The sequence below is a fragment of the Polypterus senegalus genome, chromosome 2 (genome assembly GCF_016835505.1).
Source record: "Polypterus senegalus isolate Bchr_013 chromosome 2, ASM1683550v1, whole genome shotgun sequence".
Taxonomy (NCBI): Eukaryota; Metazoa; Chordata; class Cladistia; order Polypteriformes; family Polypteridae; genus Polypterus; species Polypterus senegalus.
This window is the reverse complement of record NC_053155.1, coordinates 47777814-47804471: the sequence shown is the minus strand read 5'-3', so window position 1 is coordinate 47804471 and position 26658 is coordinate 47777814. Positions and strand designations below refer to the sequence as shown.

General features: G+C 38.0%; 1 protein-coding gene across 3 annotated transcripts in view; it reads right to left on the bottom strand.

Annotated features, from left to right (window-relative positions):
- LOC120522883 (rho GTPase-activating protein 6) overlaps positions 1–26658 on the bottom strand; it is a 207711-nt gene that overhangs the window by 61971 nt on the left and 119082 nt on the right. For all 3 annotated transcript variants that reach the window (XM_039743631.1, XM_039743630.1, XM_039743633.1), the window contains 2 exons: positions 23163–23322; positions 10681–10752 (listed from right to left, as the gene is read on the bottom strand). In XM_039743631.1, the coding sequence (XP_039599565.1) occupies positions 10681–10752; positions 23163–23322 (232 nt within the window). The remainder of the gene's footprint in view (positions 1–10680; positions 10753–23162; positions 23323–26658) is intronic.

The window sequence follows — 26658 nt, the reverse complement described above, 5'->3', positions numbered from 1 at the left end:
CTTCATGAGGCTCCCAACAACTCTGCCACCTCTCCATCACACTGGCTCAAACACTCCGCTGCTGCCTTCTCTCAGTCACATCTCTACATCTTTCTGATCTGTTTCACCCTGATTCCTGCTCAGGCATCTTTATATCCTTTTCAAGAGATGCAGCTGACATGTGAAGAAGTGCAGCTGCCCAGCACAGGAATAAGAGACAAGTTGGCGAGCTGTGTGGAAAATAAGATGTGAAGTGGACGAAGGAAAGTTAGGCAAAACTGAAAGAAGACATGGTTAGCAGGTGGCCTCCTAGGTACAGGTAGTACCCCCTTTTTCTGTTGGATTCTTCTTACTCCTCATGATTGTCTTTAAATATATACTCTTTCAAGCTGGATTGGATTGTCAAGCACTCATATATACATAAACTTTAAAGAAAATTGGATTGAGGGGGCAATTTGGTAGTAAAATGCACATGATTCTGCTAAGGACTAAATTTTCCTTGTTGAGGTCAGACAGAGATTTGCTGCTAGGCTCCGGTTTGCAAGTACAAAAAGGGAACTGCCAGTACAGTGTACCAGTCCACTTCAATCCCTGTGTAGAATACAAGCCAGGAGAGATGGCATGCCTTGGTCAGATTAAATGCTTGCACACCTCACTAAAGGGGCTCCCCATGGACAGAACACAGAGGAGGTCGACATTGTACATACTTAACAATATTTACATTTTTTTGCTGTACAATGCTTAAAACATTAAGTGCATTCCATGGGACACGTAAATGAACACAGCCTGTAAATGTCAATTCTGTATGTAATAAGTTAAAAGAAACCATGATTTACTGTATACTACTTTTTATCTAAACTCTCCAAAACACTGTAACAGTACAGGATTACACACCTTTCCATTCAGATTTGACTGAAGCCACCACTTTTACAAGATGTTCTACAGGGTGAAATTACGTTTATACCCCAAATTACCACTATTCATACTAATTGTTCGAATTCAAAATAAAAGAAGAATAACATTTTTTTTAAAATACCTATCAACAAAATTCAAGTCACTAGAAAAAAGAAGAACTGATATATGGCAGGAATGTTATACTCCTGTGCAAAGTTATGTACATTATGTTCAAGAGTAAGGAGCTCCAGTGAACTAATTATATTAGCCCCTGGGGAAAAAAAATTAAATACAGAAAAGTACTCCTACTTATATAGTACTTCTGATACATCCAATTATCCTTTGGCACTGGGAATGAGGCTCACTGTCTTAGAAAATTGCCCAGGGGAACCTGGGTAACAGCTAGTATTATCTATATTGTCCCACACGTGCAAGTAGGAGGCAGCTAAAGTAATTGTAATAGAACATCCGACCAGGGGGCGGTGAAGTGTGCTGTCTTTCTCAGTTCCCTACAGACTTTTCCCGGGAAATCCTGCAACGTTCCAGCGCCTCAGAAGACATCACTTCCCTTTGCTGATGTCAGCTCCTGTCCAGACGACATCAATTCTGATTTCAGCCCTTTTGATGGAGTCACTTCCTCTACGGTCCTTTAAAGCCTCTATCTTTGTCTGTTGTGATCAGTTCTGTTTTGGACTCTGTTCTATGCACAGCATGGTACTTATTTCAACTTTTGTAGCCGGGAAAAACAATATACGGGTGGCTGCCCCAAACCTTTATGTTGTCTTGGACTCTTACTTGTTACAGTGGTGTAGTTGGTAGGGTGAAGTCCCAGAAGAAACCAGGACGCAAACTAATAAAAAAACAGGTAGGAAAGTACCGCGGCCGAGTTTCTGGGGGGTGGAGTGCGTTTGTGGGTCAGGAAGGACTCAGTACATGCTCCGCTCCCAAAATACAAACACGGGCTGATAACTTACCAAGTGGAGAGTGTAAAAGGGAAACACAGATGTAGGCTGGGTTCTGAGGATGAATCAAAAAGGGCTTATTATGCTCTCTCGGAGGAGAGAGCTGAGCCGCCCATTGGGACTAAGGTCCCAATAAAAAATATAGGCTATCCCCAGTCCAGCAGGCAAGAAAAATACAGAAATGGAAGTTCAAGCCAGAAAGGTTGACAAAGGAGCAGGCCATAATTTGCTCAGCCTTTCCAGCAGCTCCGTGTACGACTTTATCTTTCTACCTTTTTATCTATTTCACTGATCACTCCTAGCACTTTCTTTTATGTGGACTCGTTCCCTGGACACTTTGTACTACTTTTTATTACTTGGACATGAATTTTTACACGCCGAGACTCATCTATTCAGGTAGTCAACTTCAAGCGCTGAGAACAAATGCCCCCGCCAGTGTGGTTCCCTATTTACTTGACGAGGTAAGAAGGTGGTATTGTGACAGCAGAGCTGGAGCTAAGCTAAGGAGGGAGCGGAGGATGCCATCATCTATATGTTACACCGATCCCTCTCCCACTTGGACAGAGGCAGTGGTGCTGTAAGAATTATGTTTCTGGATTCTCTAGCACCTTCAACATACGATACCGCCCTATGTTTCATCAGTCAGGAAAGATCGGTAAAGAAATTTCCCATGGCGGTCCACCCTAATTCTCCTTTACCAATGATTCTGGGGCGGGACTGGTCTGATATGCAATGTGGTAAACTATTGACTACTCCCGATAAAAACCTAGGCCTCGTTATAGATGGGGATAACTCGTCTCAAGATGTCTCAATGCCATGTACAAAGCCAGCGGAGAGAGATACGGAAGCCCACGAGGAAGACGGGGAGACTCCTGGACCGTCGCAGGCGAATACGTCATCCACCCGCGACTCGATGAGTCAGGAGGAATTGATGTCCTTGATGTCATGCCAGACCTTCTCTCCAAGATACACTTTCAGTTTAGGAAAATGCTGGCTTCTTTCAAAAGGGAGCAGTGGAATGATGACTCCCTAAAATTTGCAAAGAATGCAGTGGTCCTCATCAATGGCCAATGCACGCATCAGGCCATGCCACAGGGGTCTCACTTTGTAATAGAAATTGATCTATTATATCGGGTCACGGAGCATGGGGGAGAGGTCCGGAAACTGTTTGTGAATTAGCACACGTCGACCTCCTTGGAGACCATTTAGGCTCCGAAAAAACTTTAGAGCAGGTCAAGCTCTGATTTTATTGGCCGGGAATTAACGAGAAGGTTCGCCATTCTTGTATTTCTTGTCCAGAATGTTAATTACAGCACATTCCTAGGAGGGACCGTGCTCCTCTTGTTTCCCTTCCCTTAATTGATGTCCCCTTTGAAAAAATCGTTGATATTGTATTGTATTCTAGAGCCCTCAGCCTGAGGACATAAAAACATATTAGTCCTCGTGGATTATGCGACCCGATACCCGGAAGCTGTTCCCTTGTGCTCAGCTACATCTAAAGCAATCGCACGGGATTAGTAGGGATCCATAAAGAAGTCCTAACGAATCAAGGGACGCTTTTACCTCGGAGACGTTCAGGGAAATGGCCAAGTTACTGAAAATAAAGCACTTAAAGGCCGCTGTGTATTATCCTCAAACCGACGGTCTAGTAGAGAGGTTTAATCAGACTCTCAAGTAGATGCTATGTAAGGTGGTCAGCGGGGATGGGCGGAATTGGGATCAGCTCTTCCCCCTCGTTTTCTTTGCCTATCGGGAAGTCCCACAAGCCTCTACGGGGTTCTCACCTTTTGTATTATTATACGGGCGACAACCCCGAGGTATATTGGTTATTTAGAAAGAAGGCTGGGAAGGAGAGGCTCTTCCCTCTACAAATGTTTTGGAATATATTGTGCAATTACACGATAGATTTGGAAAAATCCACCCTGTTTTAAAAAGTCATATGGAGGAGGCAAAATCAGCACATGCCCGCTATTATAACCGTGGCACGACACTCCCAAGAATGTCATCCAGCGGATAATGTCATGGTGTTAGTTCCCATCTGCCATTCTAAATTACTCGCCCACTGGCAAGACCCTTATGAAATTAAGGAGAGGAAAGGATTGGTCGACTATATGGTGAAACAACCCAATCGTAGACTAAGCGAGCAGGTTAATCATGTGAACTTTCTGAAGCCGTGGAAGGAAAGGGAATCTGATCCCTCCTCCGCTTAGCCCTGCTTATTCTTTGCTCACATAGACACCCTCAATTTTGGTGAGGAATTAACTGCTAGACAAAGGCAGGAGCTGGAATCAGCTATCCTGTCCGTCTCGGAGGTGGAAAGTGAAAAACCAGGAGGGATCTCTGATTGCGAACAATATAGCAACTAAACCAGGGGTTATAGTCCGAGAGTGCCTCTATAGACTTCCTGAGGCAAAGAAAGCAGAAGTGGAACAGGAAATCAAGTGAATGCTGGAGCTAGGAGTGATAGAGGAAAGTCCCTGGTCCAGCCCAATTGTATTGGTTAGTAACCCTGACGGCAGTTGGGGGTTTTGCAATGACTTTCGTCGGCTTAACCAGGTCTCCCTATTCGATGCTTACTCTATACCTCGTCTGGACGACCTCCTCGAAAGGCTTGACCAATCAAAATTTTTGACCACACTTGACATGACAAAAGGGTACTGGCAGATTCCTTTAACGGACTCCGCGAAGGTCAAGACAGTGTTTAGCACCCCTAGTGGACACTGGCAGTATCGGGTCCTTCCATTCGGGTTACACGGGGCTCCTGTGACTTTCCAACGTCTGGTGGACAAAGTGCTCCGCCCCCATAATGTGTATAGTGCTGCCTATCTGGATGACGTTGTCACCTATTCCAGCACATGGTGGGAACACATATGGCAGGTCACAGCGGTATTGTAGGCACTAGGTGAAGCCGGGCTTCGTATCTATCTATCTACTAAAGGAGGTTAAATATTTGGGCTACCTAGTGGGTCGACGTACCGTGAAACCACAGTATACAAAAATAGATGCAATTTTAAAATGGTCCTGTCCGCAAACCAAGCAGCAAGTCTAACCATTTCTCGGATTGGCCAGGTACTACCACCGGTTATTACTTAGGTTTTCAGAGAGAGCGGCACCCTTGACTGATCTAACAAAGAAGAGGGCTCCTAATCATGTGGTATGGACTGACAAGACATACGCTACATTCTGTGACTTAAAACAGGTTCTTACTTCAGCACTAATATTAAAAGCTCCTAATTTTTCTCTCCCTTTTATTCTCCAGACGGACGCTTCAGACACAGGCCTGGGGGCCGTGCTGAGCCAAAGCGTCAATGGTGTTGAACTCCCTGTCATGTACCTGAGCTGGAAACTGTTGGATTGGGAGACCAGGTATGCAGTGGTGGAAAGGGAAGCCCTTGCGATTAAATGGGCAATTATGCAGTTGAGGTACTACCTCTTGGGCTGGGAGTTCACTCTGGTGATGGATCATGCTCCGTTACAGTGGATGTTTTCAGGAAATCCTGCAAGGTTTAGGCGCCTCAGAAGACGTCACTTCCGGCACCGGCCCTTTTGCTGATGACACTAAGACCAAAATAAGCCTCTAGTATCTCTGTATTTAACTCACCAGTCTGCCAGACAGCATACAGTGCTGACTGTCCTAATATAATGACAAAATTCTCTGAAAATAGAAGTGTAATGATTATCCCTACCCATGTTCAAGTATGCAGTACCTTAGCTAATTTATGGAAAGAACACAACATAACCATCCAAGCAACGCATGGTAGACCAAAATTCTATATCACGGTATTTTTCAAAATTATACCACTTTCATGGTATTCAACAGTATTTTTTTCCCATGCATGAGTGGATGTTAATGACATTTTCCACCACAATTACTGCAGTAGACTGGCTAAGACTAACCTATTGCAATATAACTGTCATGACAACTGTACATTGTACAAAAAACATTTTAATGTGCACACAAGTATTAATACAGGTTTGCATGGCCCCATAATGTGATAGATTTCAAGGGGGTGGCACTAATGAAGAGAAGGAATTACATTGCATGACAGTTGCAGTCAAAATATAGAACCTTTTTATTGAACAAATTTTGCAAACAACTTAAACTATAATTTTGACAACATATTTTCAACATATTTTAGTTTCCTGCCTTGCGGTATAAGGAAAATCCATATCATAACAAAAACAAAAAACGGTTTTCGGTATGAACCGGTATACCTCCCAGCACTAATGCATGGTGTCGGCTTTTAAGCAAAATAGCAGCTACAGAGATCTTTTTCAGCATGCCAGGAGCAAAAGTGTAGGTACAGCAGTGTTTTCCAACTATTTTTCTTTGGTGGCACTTTTTGTAACCCAAAAAATCCCAAGGCACACAACGGTTCTACCAACCACAGAGGCATTAAATCTATACATGTGCCAAACTGTCTGCAAAACGGTGATCACAGAGCCGCTTTTATGTCAGCTTCTCCAGGTAGTCTCGTCCTTCATGGATAAGTCTTGACAACTGAGTAGTGTGTCTCTCTCAGGTCTGGAACCCGGGGCACTACACTTTTATTTCAATGGTGCACCAGTTGAAAAATACTTAGGTAGAATATAATTATTAAGTCGCTGATGGTGATGAACAATTGAGGATAGCATTTATGGAGTATTAATGCAAGTTTTAATGTATGCACATTTAAGAGATGCATATTCTGTCAATTAAATCAGTCTTCAGCAGTGCATTCAAAGTCAACAGTCATTTTGATCATATAATTTTACTTTGACAAATCTGTGTCTCATAGGTAATGCCAATTTGATAATTAATACATTGGCTCTGTTTTCTTTTTGCCTTATTTTCAACTTTCAACAATTGCCCAGAGGGGACTGGGTGGTCTCTTGGTCTGGAATCGCTACAGTTTTTTTTTTTTTTCTCCAGCCTTTGGAGTTTTTTTTTTTCTGTCCACCCTGCCCATCGGACCTTACTTATTCTATGTTAATTAATGTTGACTTATGTTTATTTTTTATTGTGTCTTCTATTTTTCTATTCTTCATTTTGTAAAGCACTTTGAGCTACATTTTTTTGTATGAAAATGTGTTATATAAATAAATGTTGATTGATTGATTGATTGAACTTGCCTTTTAGGAACACATTCAAATTCAGGTTGCACTTGCTCAAGTAGTATTCTGTTAAAAGTTCAGGTTTAAGGTCATTGTTTAAGTTTTTTTTTTTTTTTAATTCCTTTGTGTTGATTCTCCGTTAAATTTGTGATTCAGTCTGTATTTACTTCATAATTTTTGTATTCATTTCATAACTACACATTTTAATGTTAGATGTGATTAATTGATTAATTACATACATTTATGCAATTAATTTTTTAATCGATTCCAAGCCCTAATATATATGAGGGATGTTCAAAAATTTTCTGCACTTCTGTGTTTTTGTTGGAAACGGTGAAGGCGGGAGGGGTAGTAATTAGGCATTAGAAAGTTGATACGAGCCTGGGAAAATTGCATTGTAAAGGAAGGTGACCATGTAGAAAAGTGATGTAATTTGATTTTGAAATTCTTAATAAATAGAGTTAAAAAAAGTGCAGAAACATTTTTAACATCCCTTGTATATTTATACACACATACATGATATTTGCCTTTATAATTCATTATTCACATTTTCTTTGCAGTGAGACCATTGTACCACGTAAAGCCATGCATTATGCACAGTATTTATAAAACAGTTAAACTCTTTTGACAAGAACAGACCATTTAGAGCATCTAGCCTATCAATTGTATCCACATACTATATTTTCTCCATTATGGCATCAAACTGAGTTTATATACCACAGTACTTGGTAACTAATTCCATGTGTGTGTATAATTAATGTTCCTGTGGCCTATATGTAACACTTGGCATTTGCCTACATTAAACTACATTTTCCATTTGTGAACCCAATTTTGAAGATTGTCCAGGTTTGTATGAAATGTTTAATACTGAGGGATGACATGTCACTATTACCATCTGGAATAATACCAAAAAGAGAGGTGTCTCTGATAATTTATACCGTTCTTTTTTAAGTGCTGACAAAGGTTTGTCAGGGCTGGGCCTTCTTCCAAAGCCTGATGTGTTTGTCATCAAAATACATTTTCTTCACTTGAGAGAGATTTCTTTTAACAGATAATGTGTAAATTACTTCTACAGCATCGTTGTCCTAGGATCAGTTGTTACTAGTGCCTGACACATTAGAACTTAAAGAGTACATTCTTTTTACCATAATCAGTGCTATAATACTGCTTTTAAGGGTGGAACAGATTCTTTCACAGCAAGTTACAGAAAGGTTTTGGAGTAATAATCATGTTGTTGCTATAATGATTCTGTTTCTTAAATGTCTAGTTCTCTCTTGCAAATGTTTCTGGTCAGTTGCTGGATGGGGATGTTAATGGCAAATGCAGACACATTTTTTATTGGAGATAGTGGTTATGTCCTCTTTTTACTTATTTAATTGGAAAGTGTCCGTGAAAAAGAAAACAAAATGTCATATAAATTATAAGACATAAAAACATTTTAGGTTCTCTGCAATTTTCTCAGCAAGCAAATCTTCAGTAACTGAAGCTGACATATATTCAATGAAACAAAGGTAAGTATTTCAATACCTTCTTGGAAAGTAGTGGCTTGTTGCATGTTGGTTCAACCTTCATGTAAGAATTTCACTGAACTCTGTATAGTATATGTTACAATATTTCTCAGTACAACATACACAAAATGCCTTAATTGCCCATTGACAATAATATAGCAAAGTGAAGAAAGCATTCATAAAATACAGATTAATTTTTTAAATTAATTAGGTGCATAAAATGCATCTAAAAAGAAACAGTGAAAATCTCTGCTGTCTGTTTTGATTTTAACAAGTGCACTGGTAGGGGTTGAAAAACAGGCTAGACCAGGGTTTCGCCAACTCTGGTCCTGACGGTCCACCGTGGCTGCAGGTTTTTAATCTATCCCTTTTTTAAATGAGTGCCCTGTTTGTGCTACTAATTAACTTGTTGTAATTTCATTTCAAAATTGACTTCTTTATTAAGATTTGTTCCCCCTAAATTTCTTCATTGTCCCTCTGAATTTATTCACTTCTTTCCTTAAATGGAACCAAAACAGAAATAAAATGTGAAGTGAGGGAGCCAAGAGAAGGCCAGCTAAGTCAGGGTCTCAAACTCCAACCAGTTACTTAAATTAGGTACTGATTCTTGTTATTAATTAAACCCGTTCTTTAATTCTGTGACATGTTGCTGCTCTCATGGTGCATTAGCAGACATTTACAAAATTGTTGATTTTCTCTTTTTAAGAGCACTGCTAAAATGTTTTGGGGACATGAGCAGATCAACATTCCTGAGACCTTCATGTTTCTTTATAACATTCTGCTTTGGATGCACGGATATTTTGAATTCCAAAAAAATTATGATTGAGTCTAATTTCTTAAAAAATGAATTATTAATGTATATGGGGATGCTTTGAAATAGGAAGAGCAACTTGGGAAGGATGGTCATCTTAACAATGTTAATTTTCCCTGCTAACATAAGGTGGAGATTAGACCATCTAGTCACATCTTGTTTACTTTTTTCCATGCACACAGCAAAATTTTGTTGAAAAAGAGTTTATTTACTTGTAATATTTGCCTAAAAAGGTTAAAAAGGTTCTTTAACAAACTTCATGAAATTTACAGACAACACATGTTCTCATAAGATCACTTTAATCTGATTATTGCAGCATTAATAGCAAGATACACAAGCTGTAAGAATCTTGTAAATACAGTATTTTTCTATCATAAACATATATTGGTTTCTTTTTGGGCAGCATGGTGGTGCAGTGGCTAGCTCTGCTGCCTCGCAGTTAGGAGACCCGGGTTTGCTTCCCGGGTCATACCCTGCATGGAGTTCACATGTCCTCCCCGTGTCTGTGCAGATTTCCTCTGGGTGCTCCGGTTTCCTCCCACAGTCCAAAGACATGCAAGTTAGGTGCATTGGTGATCCTAAATTATCGCTACTGTGTGCTTGGTGTGTGTGTGTGCCCTGCCCAGGGTTTGTTTCCTGCCTTGCGCCCTGTGTTGGCTGGGATTGGCTCCAGCAGACCACCATGACCCTGTGTTTGGATTCAGCGAGTTGGAAAATGGATGGATGGAGGTTGGATAATGGATGGATGGATGGTTTCTTTTTCACTGTAAAAGATTTTGTCTCTGTTTTATTTTTTCTGATCATTATGCTAGCTGCCAAAAAAATCACATGCATTTAATTTGTGTCATTGTTTAGCCTAAACATCACTCCAGATTCACACTACAAGAGCAGCAATCAAAGTACAAAAAACTCTGTCAGACCAGCAGATGAAATTATAGAGTAACTCTTTACCATCCCAATACACCCGAATTTGAAGGTGGCAGAACCAAAAACAGGCAGTGAAGATAACAGTTATAGCAATAGTTATAAGAATAGTTTGTTAATAATGTAATTCTTAATTGCACTTCTCCTGTCACTATCACAGAACACACAAAAACAAACAATGATTCTATGGAGCTAATGGATCATTTCTGAAATTTGGGAACTGTCTTCTGTTTTTGACTGTCAAAGCACCTCTTGCACAGATTTAATTAATTTCTCTATCAACTGCGATTTATTCAAACCAACCCCTTTCAAGCATAATAGGTGCAGGTTTCCACAGAAACCAGATTTTTTATAAAAGAAATTAATTATTGCCTTTAACCAGGCTCTCTTTGTTTAAAACAGTGCATGGGCTGAATAAAAGGGCTGTAACAGAGGTAGAATGAACTGAGGTTTTCCTAATATGAAGAAGCATGTAAAACAATAATTGCTTCTTTTAGTAATATGTCACCTTTGTCTTTGTTCTTCTCTTTTGCTAAAGAGTCCAACTTCCTTCTCAATGACTTCTTACGTTTTTGACCATCTGAAATTAACAAAAATAATAACAGAATATGAAGTTATACAGTGAGAATGATAGCTGTAGTATGTCAGTACACAAAAAAGCATACATAATAATTAATGCTGCCTAGAACATGTACTGAATAAGCACATGAAAATCTTAAACAATGATTTCTTTTGAATATATTCAGCAATAGGCAACCTATAATTAATTCAGAATTAAAAGCAATACTTCCCTTTTCACTATTAAGTCATAACTCCTTAACAGTCTGAATCTCCCTTAATTTTACTCAGGAATTTTTGCATTCATCAATTCTACTTAAATGCTTAAATGTATTACATTACAAATTTTGCCTAAGGCATATTTGCTGCTTGTTGATTTTTTATGTTAGGCAACAATAATGATATTTAGCATATGACTGTATAGCACTTTAATTATATTATTTCAGTGTAATCATATTTAACTTTAAATGATAGAATATACACAAATCTTTCATTGTGCACAAGTTGTGTGAACTACTGTATATGCAAAACATAGCATTCCAAACAAAACAAAACATTATAACTTTTTGTGCTTTTCTCCCAGACTTAATAATTATATAAATACGAGAAAATGTCAAAGTACACCGACTCAGGCTGATGAAAGTCTATGCTTTCACAAAGATTTGATTTTAAAAATTTAATTAGTAATGTAAATCTAAAAAGCCAAGTCACAGTACCACAAACTGAAAAGCAGCTCCATGAAGTAAATGTAAAATGATGAAGGCCACAATAATTTGTATTAAATTTATAGATCTGTCAATTTGCTAATGTTATGATCTGTAACATTTTCTGAAAAAGTATAAGATTTATGGTCAATTCTAGTAAAAAGAATAGAAATAAGTAAGATATAATAGCATTTAATAATACAAAAGAATATCCTGTGCATCAGTTTTATTAAAAACTAGCAAAATACCCACGCATCGCAGTGGAGAAGTAGTGTGTTAAGAAAGTAATGACAAAGAAAAGAAAACATCTTGAAAATAATGTAACATGATTGTCAATGTAATTGTTTTGTCACTGTTATGAGTGTTGCTGTCATATATATATATATATATATATAAACTGCTCAAAAAAATTAAAGGAACACTTTGAAAACACATCAAATCTCAATAGGAAAAAGAAATCCTCCTGGATATCTATACTGATATAGACTGGGTAATGTGTTAGGAACGAAAGGATGCCACATCGTTTGATGGAAATGAATATGATCAACCTACAGAGCCCTGAATTCAAAGGCGCCCAAAATCAGAGTGAAAAATTATGTGGCAGGCTAGTCCATTTTGCCAAAATTTAATTGCAGCAACTCAAAATTGTACGCAGCACTTTGTATGGCCCCTGTGTTCTTGTACACATGCCTGACAACATCGGTGCATGCTTCCAATGAGATGACAGATGGTGTTGTGGGGGATCTCCTCCCAGATCTGGACCAGGGCATCACTAAGCTCCTGGACAGTCTGAGGTGCAACCTGGTGGCATTGGATGGACCAAAACATAATGTCCCAGAGGTGTTCTATTGGATTTAGGTCAGGAAAGTCACCCTCATGGTCTTTCTGGTTGTTTGGTCAGAGACATTCACACCAGTGGCCTGCTGGAGGTCATTTTGTAGGGCTCTGGCAGTGCTCATCCTGTTCCTCCTTGCCCAAAGGAGCAGATACTGGTCCTGCTGATGGGTTATGGACCTTCTATGGCCCTCTCCAGCTCTCCTAGAGTAACTGTTTGTCTCCTAGAATCTCCCCCATGCCCTTGAGACTGTGCAGGGAGACACAGCAAACCTTCTGGCAATGGCACGTATTGATGTGCCATCCTGGAGAAGTTGGACTACCTGTGCAACCTCTGTAGGGTCCAGGTATCGCCTCATGCTACCAGTAGTGACACTTACTGTAGCCAAATGCAAAACTAGTGAAGAAAGAGTCAGAAAAGATGAGGAGGGAAAAATTTCAGTGGCTTTCACCTGTTAAACCATTCCTGTTTTGGGGGTCATCTCATTGTTGCCCCTCTAGTGCATCTGTTGTTAATTTCATTAACACCACAGCAGCTGAAACTGATTAAAAACCCCCTCTGCTACTTAACTGACCAGATTAATATCCCATAAGTTTCATTGACTTTATGCTATACTCTGATTAAAAAGTGTTCCTTTAATTCTTTTGAGCAGTATATATATATATATATATCTATATCTATATATATATATATCTAATATCTACTGTATATCTATATATTTATATCTATATCTATATATATATATATATATATATATATATATATACACACACACACATTATATATATATATATTATATTATATATATATATATATTGCAAAATACCCGGCGAAATAGCGGGGAAATACTGCCTTAAAAGTTTTATTAAGAAGAAAATTTTTAAACTGAGGGAAAATATACCAATAATTATTTGTTAAGGATCTCTTTGTATACCACATTGTGAGTTCGGTCCTCCGGATGTAATATGACCAAGCTGTGCGCTGAGCTTACTCTTAAGCATGCAACGTACAGTTGGCCATGTGAACAGTAATCTTGTTTCAAATCTCACAGCTTGGATTGCTGCTGTCATAATCGGTTTGAGTTTCATGGTTTGTTTCAATTACGACAGTATTTGTAGGACTTGTGTGGAAGTGACATTCGGCATCTGTCAAGCGTTGTAAGTTTACAACCAGTTTCACTGATAACTTCACATCCATCTTTTGAGAGTTTAAACATTCATAAACATCAAAGTGTCCACTACTCAACTCACATGCAGATGCAAAGGTGAAGGGCTTAAGCATTTGACTCTTATAGTGCTCCTGTGTAGTATAATTATCTCCTGTACCATCATCAGTCCACACCTTGAACATGCCCCAGTCATTCAATACATAAGACACAATGTTTCTACAGATATCAAGAGTGAGCCTAATATGGCCGTGCAATATGTAACAAAGAGAATGGAAAAGATAGGTGCCATCTCCGAGCATGGAAACCACTCGGTAAGTTACAGTTCTTTGATCGATGGTGATCACCTCGATAGACATGTTAATGCGGGTACGGTTGGAATGATAAAGGAAATGGGTACCTGAACAATGTAAAGTAAGTCTAAAATACCTACACAATAACTATAATCGTAATAAATGAACAATAAAACAGCGGAGAAGCAGTGGATTAAATAAAAGGCTGTAGTTATCAGCAGGGAGACGTGAATCAAGGAAGGGAATATAGAGACTGGAGCGACGGATGGCCTTATATAGGCAGGCAGCCAACAACGTGGGAGGCGTTGGGTTGGGGGATCCAATGCCACCTCACACGGTGACTGAGCTGCAGGCTATGGATGTATATATGTACGTAAGTAGGATTCAGTTAGCGTTGGGAACCCGCGTACCAAATTTCTTGAAGATGGGCACATAAGTAACAAAGACTGTTGAAAAGTTCAATATGGCAGCCGACAGTGGCATCATACCACTGAAATAAGTACCAAATTTCAGCCTTCTACCTACACGGGAATTTGGAGAATTAGTGACATTGGAAAGTTCAATATGGCGGCTGACAGTGACGTCATACCACCAAAATAAGAATGCATACATCGGTTTGGTTAAGCGCAGGAAGCCGCCTACCAAATTTCGTGAAGATGGGGCCATGAATAAGAAAGTTCAACATGGCGGACATTGTTGACCATTATGACCGTTATGCATAGAATTTAAAAATGAAACCTGCTTAACTTTTGTAAGTAAGCTGTAAAGAATGAGCCTGCCAAATTTCAGCCTTCTACCTACACGGGAAGTTGGAGAATTAGTGACGTTTGGAAAGTTCAATATGGCGGCCGACAGTGATGTCATACCATCGAAATAAGTATGTACATCGGTTTCGGTTAGCGCAGGGAAGCCGCCTACCAAATTTCGTGAAGATGGGGCCATAAATAAGAAAGTTCAACATGGCGGACGTTGTCGACCGTTATCGACCGTTATGACCGTTACGCCAAATTCCAGCCTTCTACCTACACGGGAAGTTGGAGAATTAGTGATGAGTGAGTTAGTCAGTGAGGGCTTTGCCTTTTATTAGTATAGATCAAAAGGATTCTTGCATTTTAGGATTTTAATAGAAGGGTCAAATCTGATTGTACTCAGTTGATCCATTCAGAGGTACCACAGACATACATTACAAACACAAGTAAAGACCTTTTGCAGGACATGATTAATTAAATTATCCCAAATATGAAGTTAAAATAATTAAATAACTCCTCCCTATACTAAGTATGGAGGAAATAAAAACTGCATCTGACACAGAGAATTGTCACAGTCAAATATAGAATATAGAATGTGGAATGACCAAAAGCTGTTCAAGAAATGCTAACATCAGCTACAGTAGGTGCTGACTATAGTAGAAACATTCAGAGACAAAATCAAAAAATCAGTCTGTCTTAATGAAATGCTCAAAAGCAGTGTTTAGACATGGCAAGTTAGTTGAAACCAAGATTCCCAGGTACTTTATAAAACTGAAAAACATAAAACCAGGTGAATGAAGTACTTAATAACAAATGTACTGTACAATTATGAAGGAGTAAAAGAAATGGTATACAATATAATACAGTTATAAAGACATACAGTAAATAAGTTAACTCCTGACTGCATACACTAACGAATTTCAAAAGGAAACAAACACACTAAAAGAGGAATACAAAGCAAAGCAAAGCAAGTAATGGCTATAGACAGAACAGAGACACAAATCCTGAACAGTGCTGAGAAGGGAAAAAACTGACCTGCTCAAGGTTACATGTAACATTTTATCAAAACCATGAAAGATTAGTAATCAACAAGGAAGCATGCTAATGCAGTTACAGTTTCAAAGGCGATATGGTGAGCTTATGAGCCTCTGGGCAGATCTGTTAAATATTTTGTTGAAATAATAATAATAACAATAATTAAGCACAGTTAGTGAGACTATTGACTCAATATTAATAAGCCTTCACAACCTGAATAATGTTTCTTTAAATCACATAAAGTCCCAAACTCAGTCACTGCCAGTTGTCTAAGTTGTCTCAGTGTACAGTGTATTAAATAAATACAATAATAATAATAAACATTACATTAATATAGCACCATTTTCTATCTACTCAAACTGCTTTATATAGAGAGCGGGGAACCTATTGAACCACCACCAATGTGCAGCATCCATCCAGATGATGTGATGGTAGACATTGTTGCACCAGTACACACAGCACACATTAGTTATTAGGTGGTGAAGGGGTGAGAGAGAGATAACCAGTTTGAGACAGGGGATGGATAAGTGGGCTAGAAAGGACAAGGCTGTGATGGGCAATTTTGCCAAAACATTAGGGCACACTCAACTGTCACTGAAGGATGCCCCAGGATATTTTATGACCACAGAGAATTAGGACCTTGATTGTACATGTTATTCAACGGACTGCACCATTTTTCATCACATAGTCCCTGTTCCTGCATTGGGATCCACACACAAGAACACTTGCTGGCCTCACCAATACTTCTTCCAGAAGGAAACTTAAGCCTTTCAGGTTAGTCTCCATTTTGAGTACTGGCCAGGCCTAAACATGCTTAGCTTCAGGTTAAATACCTGTTGTGAAGTGCAGGTAGTTTGACAACTTGGAAATGAAGGCATATACAACAATATAACATATCATCACAACTGGGTTCTTTTGTTGTTTAACCCAATTAAAAGAAGTCTTCAGTATTAAGAAATGAGTTAGAAATTAACTGGCCTAGTCAATGTACACTGTAAATGTATAGCATTGCATTCATTGAATTTGACAAAATTTTCCCATAATGTGAATTAATCATTTAGTTTAGTGCCACGAGTCTTTAGGAGGTAGTGCATGCCAGAAATGGCACTGCCTGCGTTTTCACAAGTGTTTGTAGCTGAATGGTCGCCTTGTTCATCTTGTTTCAAAATTGAAATTATTTTTGCAGGTTTAACAAACGGAAAAATACACAGTTTTAAAATTATGGATAGCAGATGAAGCAAAATTTAAGAATGTTATGAATAAGCTATAGCTATTAATGTTATCTAAATGAAAAAAACTGTGACTTTAAAGATAAAAAAATTAATAAACATTAATGCTGTATATTTAAATATACATTGTGACAGATTAAGGCTGTATCGCTCCCTTGTACCCCTGTCCAAGACTCTAGACACCAGGAAAAAGTCCAATAATTGACTTTATTAATTTGCCACAGTGCACAAATCACCCTCTCCTCCACTATATTCATAAATCTCAAAACACTAATCACAAATACAATCCTCCAACTCCCAGACGCATTGCCACCCTTCCACCCAGTTCAGCTCGCTGTCTGGGAGCTCCCACAATCCTTTTATCCTTCCTGACCCGGAAGTGTTCCCAATCCCCAGTCCACGTGATTCTCTATCACTTCCGGGTCAGGTACGAGTCCTTCTTCTCACCCCGGAAGCACATCGCTCTTCCTTTGATGCACTTCCAGGTTATAGGGCACAAATGAGTCTTCGGTCCTCCCTGCAGCTCCCTCTTGCGGCCCCTGTGGTATCCAGCAGGGTCGTGTATAAAAACTACATAGTCCATGACTCCCTGCTGGTCTTCGGGGCACCTCCATACTGCAGGGTGAGCTCCATCTGGCGGCCTGGGGGTATTGGCCGGGATGACAAGCCAGCCAAAGACCACAAAATGCATAAATAAACAAAATTAAATTTAGACGAATTATTATGCTACCCTCTTTCTGTAAGGATGCCAAGAATCCATTATATTTTTCGTATATATGAAAAGATTTACTAATATTAAACAACAAAATGTTAAAATAACTTATTTAAAGGAAAATAATGTGTCTGACAAAACATAATAAATATGCCAAAAATATTATGTTTTCCACATCATTAAATATAATAAAGTGTATATATGAATAAGATGTCAATTTAGCAGAACAAATATATTGAGACATGAGCAGAATTCTTTCATTAAAATGACCTGTACCCATGATGGTGCTTTGATTATTCAGAAAATTGTCAACATTTAAAATTATATACTCAGATCTCATTCAGGTGCTAGAGAAGCTCAAACAATGGCTCTAATGCGTGATGTTTTGACTAAGAGTTGGCTGTAGTGTTCTCCATTCATTTTCAACATTTTTAGTTTCAGCACATTCTTTAGATTTTCCAGGACCCTGTCTGTTTGTGTCTTACCCTGGCCAGTCCCAGAAGTTAATCTAATCTGTCATATTCTAACAACTGACAGTCTCCTTTATTTGGTGCAACTGCCTTTCACAACTTTCCCACACTTCACTGTATGGACAAAGCTAGTTGAAATAGGCAGGAAACTACTAACAGATCATGTATGGGTGTGTGCTAATTAAGCACAGAATAGGGGAAAGTGGATTTTAACAAGACATAGTAAATGGGTGCAGACAGACTAGCAAGACTAAAACAATGTCATGAGTTTATTGAAAAATTTAAATACAGCAATGGTTATATTGTCAAAGACAAATTGTCCCTGCACAAGGTCAATTGAGTAACAGATGAGAAACTTTTTCCAGAAGACATCCGTCTATAACACAAAGGTACCAAAATATATAATTCGTAATACAACATCTGCTCAAGGAAAGGGTATATCAGACAAATTGACTTACTTGACACTAAAAGACCAGAAAAATATTGCCTGGTTTGATGAACCACAAATTTTGCTGATTTGCGCTGATGAAAAGAACAAGACATGCCAGACACCTACAATCTTATTCATTTTGCCTGTCAAGCGTCAAAAACACAAGCTTTTAGTGGCCATAAAAATTACACAATGTATTTTGATGACCTTAATACAAGAAAAGATAATGTTTGGAAAACAGGACAGACTGCAGACCTATTTATGTATTGCAGAACTAAGGAACTTGTGTTTGAATTAACAGTGGCTACACAGCCCAGGAGTATGACTTATTCAGCTAATCAGTATCAGACCTGCTTTCTGTTTATTTGTATGAGCCGGGAGATGGAATTTATTTGACATTACAGTTTTTACGATTATTAATTTGGAGTTTTGCTTCTAAAATTACTTCATTTGCCACCCTAACAGATAAGATACCCCAAATGAGAAATCACTTTTGATATTACTTTTTTCCATTCTAACAACAACCCAGTAAAGAACAGAGGGAATGTCTGCTATTATATCCATCTGTCTCAACATACCAATCCATGTCTTTCCTAATTATATGCCTATAAAACATCCATTTCTGATCCTGTGTGACTTCATACAGTGTTTCAAGCTCAAGAGTGCTAGGCAGGAACCTAGGAAAAGGATTCCAGGAGCCTCATGTATGAACGGTGTATATGCATACACCCGCTTCCATGCTCACATCAAGATGCATAAAAACTAAACATGGAGTAAAGCTATGCAAATTTTCATGGCAGCCTTAGACCAAGTGTAAGCACATTTCTGCTCAGTATTGTAAACAGGGGCATTCAGAATCAACACAGTGCTAATGTTTCTGTGTCATTTCCCCTTCTCTTTTAGATTTGAATTAATGTCACAGGCTTTATCAAACACACCGAAATTAACTGCATATTGTTTACAAATTTAAGGCACTTGATTGTAATCATTCTGTAACAATATAACAGTAAACGATTTCAACTATTCCAACTACCATTGCTGCTTTAGCGTTGTTAGAAAACATCACAAATGGAAGAATTAGAAGAGTGGGCATAGCTAGAGATCATACTGATTTTTTGTCCCATAATGATGGCTAGCTTCTATGTCAATTTAGATTTCCAAGAGCTAACAGTTAAACAGTTTAACAGTTAAACAGTTAAACAGAATATAGCCTAATAAATTACTATGTACCATCACCATCTATCCCTCTCCCAGCTGTGAATTAGCTTAACAAAATAATTAAAAGTAAAGAATATTTAAGACACACATAATAATCAGTAGGACTAATATGAAAAGCATGTTTGTGATATTAAAATTAAACATCTAATAATACTCTGACACCTGCTTTTCCACTTTTATTGTCCCCGACCCTATAGTATTACTGTAACAAGACATTTTGCTATGACTATGCTATGACTATATATATATATATATATATATATATATATATATATATATATATATATATATATATATATATATATATATATATATGTCTGTTCAATTTTTATATTATGATGATGTTCCAAAAGCTTACTATCTTTACCCACTGTTTTCAAAACATATTATTCTTACTAATTTGCTGTATGTTATCCTGTCTCTAAAATTGGACATCATACAACTAAACAAAATTGTAAAGAGAGTATACAAATGGCTGACTAGGACCTAGAGACAATGAACAGAGGAAAACCAAACCATACTAAGCTGAAATTAGGCAGAAGTAAAAGGTGAGGTAAGGTGAGTCAGGTTGAGAACCAAGAAGTCACAAATAGCAAGGAACTAGAAGAGTGGACAAGAAGCAAAAGGTGAAACAAATCAAATCAAAATTCAAGAAGAAGTAACAGCAGGGAGGGTCAGGATGGGCATACATTTGGGAACGTATGGTGAACTATTAGTAGTATGACATTACCATCATTATATAAATTTTGGGTCTTGGAATCACAGATGTCTTACAGGTTGTTCCATTTGTAGTTTTCTATTAACTGAATATGTTGCTGCAAAGATCCTTGCTAGAATTACGAAAAAGCACAGGAAATACTCAGGGGCAAAGATGTGCCTGAATTAAATGTGCACCTTATAAAACAAGGTCAAAGGCAAAAATAAAAAAAAAAACACATTAAATTACTTATAATATTAAAATATATTACAATTACTACTACTAAAAAAGTACACCTTTTACATTACAATTCCATCTAAAATTATACTTTTTACTGCTTTTTCCTGTCACACCCTGGCCCAAATGACCATTTAAAACTACATAGAATCATTGACATCTAAGAAAAAAATCTTAATGCTGAGACACCTTAAATTCCTGCACACCTCCTCATCCTCCACTAGCAGCAGGCAGCCTGCCATTCCATTCCCCATCGAGGCAGGTGAAGTCGGAGACAAAATTCTCACAGCTTAAGTCTGAGGATCTGGGAGGGAGGTGTCCGGAATTGTATTGAGTAAATAATATATCATTATTTGGAATACATACATTTCATGTGTGTTCTGTGTCTATAATGATCTGGGTAAATGTAGGATGACAGGAAATGTCATAGTAATAATGACAAAATGCTGATGTAAAGTGTATAGTGTGTGAAGACTGAAGTCCAAATATCCAATTATCACTTTCACAAAAGATATAACATAAGAAATGTTGCTTTTTTCGTCATCAACTATAAGATAACAATGTAATTGTCTTGCTGTATTATGGGATTTTTCTTAGAGCAGTGTTTCTGAAACTTTCAGACCTTGAGACTCAGTTTTAACTTACGTTTCTTGACAACCCACAGACAGAATTTAAAGTGCAGAGAGGTCTCCCCCTTTATGAATCAATTGCAATTAGAACAGCAATGGGAATGGGGTCCATTTAGTGAAAAGAGAGCAATTACAAAGGGTGAAAAATATCGTGCAGCATTGTTAACTCCTTTGGCAGACCAGGGGTATGTCACATATGACAATAAATTTGAGATGAACTGATTAGACTATTAATTAAGTTCACAATACCAATCAACAATTAGTGTTAAATGCCCCTTACAAAAAGAGGAAATTAAAAAAGGACAAAAAAATCACTGCAGATTAACTGATTGAGCCAAGCCATGACTGAACAGAATGAAGTGTGATTTTTATGGAGCTTTGAGTGAGTAAAACTGATTAGTTTTTTTTTGTTTTTTTTTGCCAGACATTTATTAAAAACCGCTGAATACTGAGGTAGGACTAATTTTAGGTTTTGATGCAGTTTTTAGCTTTGAATGAGTCAACTTTAAATCACCTTTGTAACACTACCATATACCGCTATTTGTGATGTCCTTTAATACATAGTTCTGCTGCAATCTCTTTCATACCAGTACCACCAAGAACTGTATATAGCATGAACAACAGCAAGCAGCTTAAGTAAACTAATAATATTAGCCTCTGGTAAAAAATACAAACATTGGACACAGAAAAATATTTATTTAGTTACATGGTACTGTAGCGCTGCCACATAAAGATAATGTGTTCTGCTGTCGATCGGTTGTTGGGGGGGAATTGCTTCTAACAGAGATTGACAGCGGTACCCCAGAGGTGGAACTTCCGGTTGGTTCGGGGATTCATTAGCATAAAGCGCGCCGTCTTTGAGAAAGGAAGGAGAAGGAGAAAGAGAAAGAAGGAAGAACATTGGATAAAAGAAAAGGCAGATCAGCTTTTGCTCTGGCCATGGGAAAAGCCTAGGAGCTCCGATTCAGTCCTGTCTGAAGGTGGATGGTCTTCTGTTTAATACCTGAAAACGATCGTTCCACTATTACCGACGGACTCGGGTGAGCCACAAAACGGACTTACTATTACATTTATCATGGCGCAAGTATGACTGTATGTCTTTTATGACGAAGAGGAGATAGGTTGTGTAGTCCGCTATTATCAGGACTCCTCATCAGCTCGCCGGCCGTAGCGGGAGTATGACAGGGGACTACCTGGATCTATTTATTACCTCTGGAACAGGAATTGAAGGGGTGAAAACGGTTTATGGGTAGATACATGTATATGTGTGTGGCGCTGCAAATCAAGGGTTACTTATATTCGGGTGGGGTGATCTATGTGTAGGGGATTGTTTTTCTATTTGTTGTTTATTTTGATGGACTGCAAGTATAAATATGGTTTATTGGTGGCAGTGACCTATAAATGTACTGATATTTGGGGGGTTGTTTTATATGAATAAAGGTGATACGGGAAAAGTATTAAGGTGTGATATTGGCCTAACCTTTTATCATCTGCCTTTAGCTAGGTCAGATATAGTGGTAGCATTACTCTCGGGCGAGGGCTCAAGACAAATTGTTACAGTACTTCTGATAAATCTGATTATTATGGAAATATAGTAATAACAGATAATAAGTGACCAAGATCTTAATTATAGTATATATTGTCAACATCGAGTGTCACCAACTTTATATTAACTGCTTAATTTGTAAAGTTGTGTTTTGGAAGTTATTCAGAAACTTTCACAGAAAAATCCTTAAATGTTTTTTTACAACAGGAAATATTTTCTTTGTACTTCTTTTTGCACAATATTAAAAACACACCCTTTCTGTAGCTGACCCTTAATAATATTACTTATTCAATGACTGCAAAGTTTTTTTTTTTGTTTTTTTTTTCTGATTACTTGATACAAACATGGCTTATCTCAAATGTTGAGAAAGGCTCCCTCTAAATAATAATAATAACAGTAACAATAAAAATATATATTATGTAAGCAGTTCAAAGACTTTTCCACATCAGTATTTCTTTATGTTTTGTGCCAGGCCTACATTACCTTTAGGGATTGTTATCTGGCAGCCTAAATCATAGTCCTGCTGGAGACGATTAAAAGCAACATCCTGCAGCCTTATTCTTTCTAGTTCAGAGAGGCTCTGGATGGGAACTGGCTTCAATCTCACATTTCGTCCAGACATGCTGTTCCAGGTAAAATCACCCTGTAATAAAAGAAAAATCAGATAATATAGTTAATGAACAAATTAATTATTTACTGTATCATTCACACTTTATTACTACTATGTGAAATGGCTGATATTTTTCTAAGTTGTTAATGTTTTGACAAATAGGGGATCCAGGCTTTTTCTTCAACAGAGAATTTTATGACATTAATCACGTACAACAGGTGTTAATCAAACTTGTCAGTTCAATCTACCATTCAAATATAGTCATATGCAAGTGCTTTGTTTGTAAAATGGTGTCTGCAAATCTCAAGTAACTCCTGTATAGGTTTAGCTTGTAGACAGCATGAGCATTAGAGAATTAAGAGATACATACAGGACTGGACCTGGAATTGCTTGTTAGGATTTTGTGAATTCATCTCTGACTCCACTTACTAGTGAGGCAACACATAACAAGCAACCGATAAGCATTTCTTTAAAGAGCCCAGCGTATTTCCTAAACTGACTATGGAGGAAACAAGCACCACCACAGAAGTTTGGGTGAAAAGTCACTGTTAATCTTTCCTTGCTACTATCTGACTGAAATTATTTAATTATAAAATTTAAAGGCTTATTCAAATTGTAGGATTAATTTTTCTACAGTGCTATAGAGGTTTTTGATTTGTGGTATTGTTTACAATTACATATCAAAATATAATATAGTGCAAACTTTTGATAATGTTAATAAACAGTAAAAAAACACATTTTTCATTTCAAAACAAAACAGAAACAACCGTGTCATTGAAGAGTTTGTAAATCAATGAAAAAATTCACAGTTTACTAGTAAGAAAAAAAAAGTCTTAAAAGAATTATGTCCCAGGATATAGGTCAGTCTCAGAATAACATATAGTGATTCCTAAAGACGATGCATTATATTAGCATATCATGTTTAAACTATTTTACAATACCTATCAAATATATTTTGAACAATGTTCTCAACTTGCTTTTATTACTACAAACTCTTAATGAAACTATTTGTAATCCAGCAATGATGGCCACAACCCACGAACCAATCTTGCAAAGGAACAATTACCAACACTGGGCTAAATAACAGTTGCTGATGAACATAACAAAGACCACATTTTCATTAATTTCTATATTGATTTACAGGGCTGGATATCAGCACTAATGTCCCAGTTCGATTTGATTTTGATTCACAATGCCCTGATTCAATTTGCTGTCGATTTTATCTTGAATAGCAAAATACCCGCACTTCGCAGCGGCGAAGTACTGCCTTAAAACTTTTATTAAGAAGAAAATTAAACCTTTTTAAATTGAGGGAAAATATAACAATAATTATTTTTTAAGGATCTCTCTGTATACCACTTTGTGAGTTCGGCCCTCCGGTTGTAATATGACCAAGCTGTGCGCTGAGCTTCCTCTTGAGCATGCATCGTACAGTTGGCCATGTGAACAGTAATCTTGTTTCAAATCTCACAGCTTGGATTGATGCTTTCATATTTGGTTTGAGTTTCATGGTTTGTTTCAATTACGACAGTATTTGTAGGACTTTTGTTGAAGACACATTCGGCATCTGTCAAGCGTTGTAAGTATACAACCGATTTCATCGATAACTTCACATCCAGCTTTTGAGAGTTTAAACATTCATAAACATCAAAGTGTCCACTACTGAAATCGTCACCTGTCAATCTAAGATGTTTAAGAGGCATTGGCGGTTGTCGAAAGGTGTAAAATATTTGGCCATTTCAGTACATTTGAAAGCGACAATCGAACAATTCAGCGGCAGCCATCAACTCACATTCAGATGCATAGGTGAATAGCTTGAGCATTTCACTCTTATAGTGCTCCTGTGTAGTATAATTATCTCCTGTACCGTCATCAGTCCACACCTTGAACCTGTCCCAGTCATTCAATATATAAGACACAATGTTCCTCCGGATATCAAGAGTGAGCCTGATATGGCCGTGCAATATGTAACAAAGAGAATGGAAAAGGTAGGTGCCATCTCTGGGCATGGAAACCACTCGGTAAGTGACAGTTCTTTGATCGATGGTGATCACCTCGATAGACATGTTAATGGGGAACGGTTGGAATGATAAAGGAAATGGGTACCTGAACAATGTAAAGTAAGTCTAAAATACCTAAACAATAACTATTATCGTATTAAATAAATGAACAATAAAACAGCGGAGAAGCAGTGGATTAAATAAAAAGGCTGTAGTTATCAGCAGGGAGACGTGAATCCCGTAGCGAAGCAAGGAAGGGAATGTAGAGACTGGATCGACGGCCTTATATAGGCAGGCAGCCAACAACATGGGAGGCGTTGGGATGGGGGACCGAGCTCGGTGACCGAGCTGCAAACTATGGACGTATATATGTACGTAAGTAGGATTCAGTTAGCGTTGGGAACCCGCGTACCAAATTTCTTGAAGATGGGCCCATAAGTAACAAAGACCGTTGAAAAGTTCAATATGGCGGCTGACAGTGGCATCATACCACCGAAATAAGTACCAAATTTCAGCCTTCTACCTACACGGGAAGTTGGAGAATTAGTGACGTTGGAAAGTTCAATATGGCGGCTGACATACCACTGAAATAAGTACGTACATTGGTTTCGGTTAGCGCAGGGAAGCCGCCTACCAAATTTCGTGAAGATAGGGCCATGAATAAGAAAGTTTAACATGGCGGACGTTGTTGACCGTTATGACTGTTACGCTTAGAATTTCGAAATGAAACCTGCTTAACTTTTGTAAGTAAGCTGTAAGGAATGAGCCCGCCAAATTTCAGCCTTCTACCTACACGGGAAGTTGAAGAATTAGTGACATTGGAAACCTCAATATTGCGGCCGAAAGTGGCATCATACCACTGAAATAAGTATGTACATCGGTTTTGGTTAGCGCAGGGAAGCCACCTACCAAATTTCGTGAAGATGGGGCCATAAATAAGAAAGTTCAACATGGCGAACGTTGTCAACCGTTATGACCGTTACGCGTAGAATTTCGAAATGAAACCTGCTTAACTTTTGCAAGTAAGCTGTAAGGAATGAGCCTGCCAAATTTTAGCCTTCTACCTACACGGGAAGTTGGAGAATTAGTGATGAATGAGTGAGTGAGTGAGTGAGTGAGTGATGAGTGAGTGAGTGAGTGAGTCAGTGAGTGAGTGAGTCAGTGAGGGCTTTGCCTTTTATTAGTATAGATGAATTAGCATGCACTGATATATTTGAAAGGCTGGCTTTTTTTTAGAAATTATTTAACCATGTATAGAAAACATTAATATAATGTGACAAATTTCAGTAACACTTTATTTGAAGGATATCTACATACTGTAGTAACTTAATAGCATATGCATTAAGCATGGAATGACCTTTAAGAAGAA